This window comes from Microcaecilia unicolor, chromosome 2 (assembly GCF_901765095.1).
Source record: "Microcaecilia unicolor chromosome 2, aMicUni1.1, whole genome shotgun sequence".
NCBI lineage: Eukaryota > Metazoa > Chordata > Amphibia > Gymnophiona > Siphonopidae > Microcaecilia > Microcaecilia unicolor.
This window is the reverse complement of record NC_044032.1, coordinates 272,837,286-272,848,615: the sequence shown is the minus strand read 5'-3', so window position 1 is coordinate 272,848,615 and position 11,330 is coordinate 272,837,286. Positions and strand designations below refer to the sequence as shown.

At 40.7% G+C, this 11,330-nt stretch overlaps 1 protein-coding gene across 1 annotated transcript in view; it reads right to left on the bottom strand.

Annotated features, from left to right (window-relative positions):
- Positions 1-7,084: 7,084 nt before the first annotated feature.
- The window catches only part of IFT74 (intraflagellar transport 74), a 291,121-nt gene continuing 286,875 nt past the window's right edge, over positions 7,085-11,330 (bottom strand). The window contains exon 20 of the mRNA XM_030194172.1: positions 7,085-10,142. Within this exon, the coding sequence (XP_030050032.1) occupies positions 10,027-10,142 (116 nt within the window). The 3' untranslated portion in view covers positions 7,085-10,026. The remainder of the gene's footprint in view (positions 10,143-11,330) is intronic.

The window sequence follows — 11,330 nt, the reverse complement described above, 5'->3', positions numbered from 1 at the left end:
ACAAAGATCTGGGGCTCCACGCAAAATCTCACCTCGTGGGGTATCCTTGATCATGAGGAAGGTTAGAAATCAGCCTACAACTACAAGGGGGGAACTTGTCAATGATCTCAAGGCAGCTGGGACCACTGTCACCACGAAAACCATTGGTAACACATTACGACATAACGGATTGCAATCCTGCAGTGCCCGCAAGGTCCCCCTGCTCCGGAAGGCACATGTGACGGCCCGTCTGAAGTTTGCCAGTGAACACCTGGATGATGCCGAGAGTGATTGGGAGAAGGTGCTGTGGTCAGATGAGACAAAAATTGAGCTCTTTGGCATGAACTCAACTCGCCGTGTTTGGAGGAAGAGAAATGCTGCCTATGACCCAAAGAACACCGTCCCCACTGTCAAGCATGGAGGTGGAAATGTTATGTTTTGGGGGTGTTTCTCTGCTAAGGGCACAGGACTACTTCACCGCATCAATGGGAGAATGGATGGGGCCATGTACCGTACAATTCTGAGTGACAACCTCCTTCCCTCCGCCAGGGCCTTAAAAATGGGTCGTGGCTGGGTCTTCCAGCACGACAATGACCCAAAACATACAGCCAAGGCAACAAAGGAGTGGCTCAGGAAGAAGCACATTAGGGTCATGGAGTGGCCTAGCCAGTCACCAGACCTTAATCCCATTGAAAACTTATGGAGGGAGCTGAAGCTGCGAGTTGCCAAGCGACAGCCCAGAACTCTTAATGATTTAGAGATGATCTGCAAAGAGGAGTGGACCAAAATTCCTCCTGACATGTGTGCAAACCTCATCATCAACTACAGAAGACGTCTGACCGCTGTGCTTGCCAACAAGGGTTTTGCCACCAAGTATTAGGTCTTGTTTGCCAGAGGGATTAAATACTTATTTCCCTCTGCAGAATGCAAATAAATTCATATACTTTCCACAATGTGATTTTCCGGATTTAATTTGTGATGTGCTATCTCTCACTGTTACCAATAACCTACCCTTCAATTATGGGCTGCTCATGTCTTTGTCAGTGGGCAAACTTACAAAATCAGCAAGGGATCAAATACTTATTTCCCCCACTGTATGTATATGAACCAATTCTCTGGGTGACCAGAGAATTGGATTGAGAATGAGTGTTAGGAGTGGTGCATTTACATTTCAGCAAAGCCTTTGACATGGTTCTGCAAGAATTTATAAATAAACTGAGCAACTTCAGTACGGCACCTAAAGTGACTGACTGGGTAAAAGCTGGTTGAGTGGGAGGTGTCAAAAGGTAGTGATAAATAAAGTTCACTCTGAGGAAAAGGGTGTTATTAGTGATCATTTCTTGGTCTGTTTTTTAAACATTTTTCTAAGCAACATTGAGTAAGGGCTGTTAGGTAAGGTTTGCCTTCTTACACGTTATCAAACTTTGCAAAACAATAGATAACCTGGATGGTGTGGATAAAATTATCAGGAATCTAACAAACCTTGGTCTAGAATTCTGTGGCTAAGATTCAATACAAAATAAAATATATGGCCATACATTTTGGCTGGAAAAACCCAAAGGAGCTGTTCAGTAGTGAGGTACTTAAGTGCACAAAAGAGCAGAACATGGGGATGATCACAGTGGCCAAACAGGTGGAAAAGGTGACAAATGAGGGTAGAATGATGCTTGGTTGCATAAGGAGAGGAACATTCAGCAGGAACATAAAGGTGATAGTGCCTTGTGTATAAATATTGGGTGAGACCTCATCTGGAGCACAGTGTATAATTCTGGAGATCACAACTTAAAAAAGAATAAACAGGATGGTGTCAGTTCAAAGGGTGGCTACTAAAATGGTCAGTGGTCTTCATCAAGCATATAGGGACAGACTTAAAGATCTCAATATATATACTTTGGAAGAGAGGCAGGGAGATAAAAGACACTTACAAACCTCTATAGCATGAATGCACAGCTGGTGGGCCTATTTCAACTGAAAGGAAGCTCTGGAAGGAGGAGGCATAAGATGAATGTGAAAGAGGTCAGACTTCGGAATAATCTAAGAGAATATTTCTTTATGGAAATGGTGGTTGATACGTATAATGGCCTCCCAGCACAGGCAGTGCAGTTGAAGATTGCATCTGAGTTCAAGAAAAGCATGGGATAAGCACAGAGGATTTTTATGAGAGAGGAAGGGATTGTAGAGTTTAGTAGTTGGAACAGATAGGCAGATTGGATAGACCATATAGAGGGGCATAATCGAACGCGAATGCCCATCTCCAAGGGCGCCTTTCTCTGAGGACGGATACACGAAGGGGCGGGACAGACCGTATTTTTGAAAAAGATGGGCGTCCATCTTTTGTTTCGATAATACGGTTTGTGCCGGACAAATGCATCGCATTTGGGCGGATTTGACCTGGGCGGTATCGGTTTTCAGCGATAATGGAAACCGAAGGCGCCCAGCTCAAAAACAAACAAATCCAAGGCATTTGGTCATAGGAGGGGCCAGGATTCGTAGTGCACTGGTCCCCCTCAAATGCCAGGACACCAACCGGGCACCCTAGGGGGACTTGTAACAATTAAAAAAAAATTAAAATACCTCCCGTCCATAGCTCCCTTACCTTGGGTGCTGAGCCCCCCAAATCCCCCCCCCCAAAACCCACTGCCCACAACTCTACACCATTACCATAGCACTTATGGCTGAAGGGGGCCACCTAGATGTGGGTACAGTGGGTTTTGGGGGCGGTTTGGAGCGCTCCCATTTAGCAGCACAAATTAACAGGTAGGGGGGGATGGGCCTGGGTCCACCTGCCTGAAGTCCACTGCACCCTCTAACAACTGCTCCAGGGACCTGCATACTGCTGTGATGGAGTTGGGTATGACATTTGAGGATGGCATACAGGTTGGCAAAAAAGTTTTTAAAGTTCTTTTTTTTGGTGGGAGGGGGTTAGTGACCACTGGGGGAGCCAGGGGAGATCATCCCCGATTCCCTCCAGTGGTCATCTGGGCAGTTGGGGCACTTTTTGGGGACTTGTTCGTGACAAAAAAGGGTCCAAAAAAGTGACCCAAATTCTCGCTTCTGGCGCCCTTCTTTTTTCCATTATCAGCCGAGCACACCCATCTCTCCTCGGCTGATAAACACGCCCCAGTCCTGCCTTCACCACACCTCCAACACGCCCCGGTCAACTTTGTCCGTTCCCATGACAGACTGCAGTTGGAGGCGCCCAAAATCGGCTTTTGATTATACCGATTTGGGCACCCATGAGAGAAAGGCGCCCATCTCCCGATTTGGGTCAAAATCTGGGCGTCTTTCTCTTTCGAAAATAAACTGGATAGTCTTTATGTGCTTTCATTTTCTATGTTTAGTACGTGAAATCGATAGACAAGGGGTAGGGGAAGGTATAAAAGCAGGAATAATCAAGAAGGACATAAGGGTGGGCAAGAAAAACCTCCATTAACTTAATAAAGCTGTGTAACCTTTACCCCAACTGAAGATAAACCTAAATATTCGGCATCCACCTTTGCAGATGGTGGAAGGCTCCTTGGAGTCTTATAAATTAGCAACAGTAAAGTTGGGGGCATATATAGATTGTCTATAGTGACATGCTCTACTAAATGGAAGAAATATTCTCTGCATGACACAGCTGAATATTAACTGCAGCATAAAACTGCCATTAACTGATCATCAGTATTTCGGACTACATTTAGTAAGTGGTACCCATTTGGGTGCCATTTATAGAATAGCGCATAGTGCCATAATTTTTGTCCAACTTTTGTGCGTGAGGATTTACACCAATTAAAAGCGGGTGTAAATCTTCATGTGTAAATTAGGCATGGATTCCCCAAATTCTATAATACTGCACATACCTTTAGTGATCGCCCCTGACCAGCCCATGCCCCTCCCATTTTCAGTTGCGCACTATAAGATTTGCACATGCATTCTTATAGAATACTATGTAGCAAGATGCACATGCAAATCCAAATTGTTGACAATTAACAATAATTGATTTAGTGGCCAATTATTGGTGCTAATTGGCTTATTACTCAATTAAACTGCTTACACAAATGGCACATGCAATTTTTAGCATCATATATAGAATCCAGGGGTTATCCCTTTATTTGGCTTAACAATTTCACAGAACCAAGTCAGCCTTGTAAGTGTCCAATATTTGATTTTTTATTTAGAAAATAATTTAACTAACAAAGTCTGTACAGACATATGATTCCCCCCTCCCAAATTATCAGAATATAGCAGGTATTTTCACAGGAATAGCTGAAATGCGCTGCAAGGAAAACAGATTCATAAACACTTCCTCTGAGACAATAGCTTCTGGTTCAAAGAAATCCTCTTCTATCATACTGCCTCAGCAGCAGAGCAAGAATTAGTGTACGAAATACTTGCTATTTTCTATTTCTATTCTAGAAGTTCTATCTCTGAAACAATTTTAAATATACGTATTTTCAAGTAAAATCTCTTCCTCTCCCTACATTTAAGAAAATACATTGTCACCAATAAAGCTGAAACATATTCTACATGCTAATAAAAATATGAATCAATATCTATGTATTAACCTAAATTAATACATTGTTTTCAGAAACAGTTTGAATAATCTGGCTTTACATAAAGAATTGGTAACAAGAAAATTTATTTACTTCAAGGAATGAGAAAACATATAAACAGAAAACAACACATTTTGAGGCCCTTTTACTAAGATGCCTAAAGCTGTTAATGTGTGAATTAGCACACGTTAACCACTTCGCCATAAGCGCGCTGTTAGTGCAGCATCATGCCAGTTAGCACAAGCAAATTCATGTGTTAACGGCATCTTGATATAATGGGCAAGAACTAGGCAGAGAATGAGTAGGGACTGCATATTACAGTAGGCTCGTAGTACTTAGCACTATCAGCAATAGGAGCTGCTACGTGCTTCCATATTAATTGCAACCAAATTTAGATGCACTGATGACGTTTTCAGTGTGGTAATTGCAAAGGAAATACTGAGCATGTCTCCAACAATTGCTGCACAGTCTTTGCACTTAGGGCCCTTTTACTAAGCCACGTAAGCGTCTACTTGCACCCAACATGCGCCAAAATAGTTACTGCCTGGCTACCGCGTGGCTCTTGCAGTAATTTCATTTTTGACATGCGTCTGATACGAGCGTCCAAAAAATAATTTTGATTTTCGGACGCGCATATTGGATGCGTGCCAAGTGGCATTTGATGTGCGTGGGATATTATCGCCCGGTCACCACTTTACCGCTAGGTCAATGGCTGGCAGTAAGGTCTCAGACCCAAAATGGACGCGCGGCAATTTTCATTTTGCCACACGTCCATTTTCGGCCAAATTTTAAAAAGGCATTTTTTTGCAGGTGCACTGAAAAATGATTCTGCACGCACCCAAAACACATGCCTACACTACCGCAGGCCATTTTTCAGTGCACCTAAGTAAAAGGACTCCTTAGTGTGTCTTAAGTTTTGCTGTTAAGGCAGGGCTAAGTGCAAGCACTTATGCCATGTCAAAGGCAGGTGTAAATACTTGAGCCTAACTGCTCTCAGTAACATAACTGACAGTATTCTATAACTTTAGCAGATAAGTGCTGGGCACGCTCCTGACCTGTCCATGTCCCTCCCATGTCCACACACTCCTAGCAGTTGCACACTAAAAGAATTATGAGCTTAGTGCCAATTAGCACTTAATTTAACAATTAAATTACGCAACATAACCGCTATTACTATATAACCTATGTGTGCAAATTTGTATGCTTACCTCCAGATTCTAGTGTGACTTGAGTTGCGCGTGCAATTGAAGTCATATTCTGTACTGCGCATGCAACTTAACAAGCCAATCAATGCCAATAATTACCAATTAAAAAGCAATTATTGACACTAATTCACTTTAATAAGAATTTACATGCACAACTTGCTAACTGTATTCTATAAAGTGATGCAAGTAAATTCTAATGTGTGGTGCTGAAAAGGGTGTGTGGAATGGGTGGATCGTGGTCACTTCTATAAAATTATGCATGTTATAGAACAGACCCAGTCTGCGCCTTAGTCACCAGCATTTACACCAAATTTTACTTGGAGTAAATTTCCATGACTAGATTTAGTTGCATGGTCGGGCCCTAGGCGCATCCTATAAACTGTGCCTAATTTTAGGCATAGTTTATGGAATATGCCTAGGTGTATTTTTTTCAGCACCAATTTTTAAGGTGACATATATAGAATCTAGACCTAAGTGCAAAAATGTGCACCAAGATTATAGAATTAGGGGGTAATTTCATAACAGGGAACTTAAAATTAAAAACAAAACCACCTATTTTATAAAAGCAACATTATGTGTCCATGTCCTGTTATAAAACAGGCTCTTATAATGATCTCTAGTAGTGCTCAAATGCTCTTGCACAAATTTATACCTGCTCTGAGGCAGATCTAAGTGTATATACGTACTCTTTGTGTATGCACATGTGTACATTTTAACTCTGCCCCAGAAACACCTACCTGCAGATCATGTAAAATTAGGAGCTATCTTTCAGTGTATCAACCTTTTATATATATATGCTACTGTGCATTTTTGTAATAGTCATTTTCTGGATGTAAAACATGCTTTCCAAGCACATACAGGCAATTCTATAACATAGGTGGTGTCATTCATGGTCGCACTATGGAAATCAGTGTTTAGAATACCAACATATATACACAGATATGTCAACATGCACCCTTTCCAAATACCCACTAACTTACTTAGCATGTATTTGCAAGTGGAATGTGCAAAGGGGGAGAACATGGGCAGGACCCATACTTAAATGCATATGTTATAGAAAATGCTTGTGCATAAATGTTAGGCATGTTAATACCTGGTTACACTAGTATTCCATACAGGAAAGTAGGTGCCTATTTTTCCTTTATAGAATAGCCTCCTATCAGGTACCCTATTACAGAATTGCCTCATAATGGTTTAGAAAAGTATTCCCTTATATGAGTGGGTCATAAAGAAGAATAAACAATAATTTCAAGAGTTAATACTTTAATGTTAATTCATTAGAGGAGTCTTTTTCAAAGACGCACTAGCATATTTTAGCATGTGCTAAATGCTAGAGACACCCATATATTCCTATGGGTGTCTCTAGTGTTTAGTGCATGCTAATTTTTAGTGTGCAATAAAAATGCTAGCGTGCCTTAGTAAAAGGACCCTGAATGAAATTCAGCTATAAAAGAAAACTATTAGCAAATCAGCTTTCTTCCTTTTTAAAACTCAGCTCCTTTTTTAAGTACAATGCAGAACGCAAGAGCTTGTAATATGATTGGAACTGCAGATGTTCTAATGCAAATGGTTCAAAACACCTAAAGGTAAAACTGAGTCACATGCTACCATATTCAAGTATAGGGAAGTCTCCACAGCCATTAAGAAGAAGCAGCGGCACTGGGTAGAGTAGCAGCAGCAGCGGACAGGAGTATGGTTCTTTCCTGCCCCCAAAGAGGCCACTAGATCACCAAGATAGGCCCAGAAAGGGCCTACTGAAGCTTGGGCGTGGGGGGCTGTAGTGTGCAGGGGGGGCTGGAAACAAAGAAGGGGATGTAGTGTATAGAAGAGGGGGTTCTTGAAACAAGGTGGAGGCTGTAGTGTGAAGGGAGGGGGGGGTGGAACAAAGGTGGATGGTGTGTGTATTTGCATACCTTTTGGCCAGGGGTAGGGGGTGGGGTGCAAGTGGCAGGAGTGTCCAATGACCTTTTCTGCCTGGGGGCCCAGATCACTGTCAGTCTACCCCTGTTAAGAATGTGTGCTTCCTGTCCTGAAATTTTAACTAAGGCTTTTTTTTTTCAGTTTGGCAGGAGGAGGAGAGGGATCTAAATTTTCATTCCATTCAAACTTTTTCATTTCTATGTCACTAATGCGGTAGAAGCATATATATATATATATATATACTTCTACCGCATTATAGACATATATATATAGTTTGAATAAATGGAGGAATAAATTTTGTTATTAAATGAAGTGGGGGTTTTTTGAAGGGATATTGTTTATTATTAGAATTCCTTTTGGACATTTTGTGGTAGATTTATTTTATAAAGGCAACATATGCACCTAGATGACTTTATAAAATTACCCAACTGGAAAGTAGGTGCACACATTCACAATTGTTTTAAGGCAGGTATAATAATGTGAATGTATGTGCCAGTAAGAATCATGTTTAACCTAACCCTGTTCCATCTATACTTGGCCCATGGGAACATCTGTGTATCTATATGTATATCTATCTCTATATATCTTGAAAGTGATTTTATGAGCCTATTTTACTTGCATATAACCTTAGACAATTTTATAAGAGTTTACTTAAGCACATAACACAATGTAAATGTGTGTGTCTACTTCTACTGGAGTAATGTTATAAAGTAACACAGTCTCACATGTTGCCCCTAGTTTATAGAGACAGTATGTAAGTCTATTCACCCTCAGCTTAGACACTCTCCCCTAGATTCTACATAGTGTGTCTTGAGTTGCATGTGCAGTTCAGGTTGTACATAGTACATGTGCTTGCAACTTAATTATCTTAACAAGACAATCTGGAAGCAATTATTGACACTAATTGGCTTTAATTAGAATTTATGTGCACAACTTGCTAAGCGTATTCTATAAAGTGGTACCGTAAATTATAATGTGTGCTGCCGAATCAGGATCATGGGCGTTTCTATAAAATATGCGTGCTGTTATAGAATACACCCGCTCCACGCCTTAGACGCCAGCATTTACACCAAGTTTTAGTTAGCATAAATTCCCGTGACTAGATTTTGGCATGCGGATGGGCCCTAGGCGTATTCTATAAACCGCACCTAACTTCAGGCGCAGTTTATAGAATATGGATAGGCGTATTTTTTTGGCGCTGATTTTTAAGGCACCGTAGAATCTAGCTCTCTGGGGAGAAGCCTCAAAGCTGTGGAAAATATGTATTTTACTGCAGCTTAGTTTTTCAGCAATAGTCACCAACCTGCGGTAACTCAGTACCTCAGGCTAGTGACTCCACAGTAAATAACACAAGTTGTGATCAGCCTCACAAAATGCATTAGTCTGCTCTAAGGGCTCATGGGGCTGTTTATGTGCAGCCCAATGCTCCCAGGGAGCCTTTCTTAAAGGGGGCTATTGCTCAATAAGGAGAAAAGTGCTCTCTCCCCCCCCCCCCCCCCCCATCTACATTAGTCAGTCCCTGATGTTCTAGGGGTCTTGGCAGGAATGATCCCCAGTCACTCCTGCCCCTGCTGGCACCAGGTTCAAAATGAACTGGTGACTCTTAGCTGTAGTCTACTAGTACTAAACTCTAGAAGTCAAGCCGACATGAATGCAGCTTCTGAAGTTCAATTCTAGCTGCGTTACTCAGTTTGCATTTGCATGCTTTACATCTCAATATTACACAGCCTGCAGTGACTTACATTAACATGCATTATGATAAAATAACACACGATTTTGCGTTTAATGTGCATTAAGAAGCAAATATGCATTGTTCCTATAAGCACGTATTACTAACTTCCCCTCTGTTAACAAAACTATCTCCTTTGGGGGTAATTTTTTAGAAAGCATTTTTCAAATGTAGAATGGTTCTTATAAAATTGTGTGTGGGTATACTCAACTAAAAGTGGGTGCACTGCAAGACTGTGCTTACCTATACATGACATCGCATAGGCATTCCCAGGGATCTAATATGGATAGTCCTGGGGCAGAGTTGTAATAAACGCATACATACTATAAAATACACATCTATATGCAGAGAGTACAAGTGCATATTATTTACACCTTCTCTGGAGCAAGTATAAATTTCAGCGCTACAGGGGGTCACCACAGAAGTCTACGTCATAAAAGCACATAAGTGCCCATGTTACCTTTATAAAAGTAGCTTTACAGATTTCATATAGGTACCCTGTTATGAATTACTCATATAAATGTTAAACTGTGCAGCACACTGTATTTATATGCAAAATATTTTTAAAAACTGAGCTGGTAAGTTGTGGGGTGCCTTGGGATGTTTTACATTGTTGGTCTTCAGAACTAGCACAGATGCAGCAAGGAAGTGGCTGAGTTCAGTTCCTGGAGTTCTGCAGGGCTTCCATAAGAGTTTTGTTATACTCTGTGATCTGCTTTGTCACATTCTTCATTACTGGCCGGTAGTCGCTCTCTTGACTTTTTGTTGCTATAACTGGTTATCAGAGTTAGGAAAATTAAGTGCAAATAAAAATATGAATCTTGTTGCGATTCCAAAGGGAAGTACATTTTAAATGTTTCTAAATGAAACCATCTTTAGAGCCTCAAAACAACAGAAAAAGAAATTTGCAACAAAGAAAATCAGAAGCGTACAGGATATATACTAAGGATATTGTTAACTATCCCTTAATTTGAATGACGTTTTTAAAAACTGTTTACTGGGATAAGTACATCAGTAACAAAAGCACTCCAGTTTTGATTTTCATTCCTCTCCACCTCACAAAATCAAGCATAAAATCCCACTGGCAAGGATTATTCAAGTTACATCAAATTCTACTAAAAGATCTATTTTTTATTAAAGTGAAATAATCTACAATTTATAGATTTTCCAGCTGTAGAAGGCATCATACATAGTAAATGACAGCAGATAAAGACCTGTACGATCCGTCCAGACTGCCCAACATTTTACAAGGTATGTGATACTTTATATGTATACCTGAGTTTGATTTGTCTTTGCCATTCTCAGGGCACAGACTGTAGAAGTCTGCCCAGCACTGTTCTTATACTAAAAGTTCTGAAGCTAACGTCAAAGCCCCTTAAAATTTACACTCCAGCCCATCCATATCTATTTATTTATTTATTTATTTATTTATTTATTGCATTTGTATCCCACATTTTCCCACCTCTTTGTGGGCTCAGTGTGGCTTACAATAAGATATGAATAATGGAAATACATTTGTTATAACTTGGTTATAGGTTACATTGTACAAGTTTTGTGAAACCATCGAAGTATCATTAAGAATATAACAACGGGACATCAACATTGAAACGTTGGAAAGAGACAATGGGAAGCTTAAAAGGCAGTGTTAAGACACAGAGATATATGGTGTACATATTCCTGTGAGTAAATGTATGAGTGATGTGGAATTAGGGGGGATGAGGGTTAGGAGTGGATGTATGGAGCATTGATGATCAGTGAGTGTGGACTCTATGTGTTTTGGCTCTTGCCATAAATTGTTTCAAACAGATGAGTCTTCAGTAATTTGCGGAAGGAGGCTTGTTCGTAAATCGTTCTTAAGTTGCGCGGCAGTGTATTCCAAAGTTGCGTGCTCGTGTGAGAAAAGGTTGACGCGTGTAGCGTCTTGTATTTCACGCCCTTGCAATTAGGGAAGTGGAGGTTGAG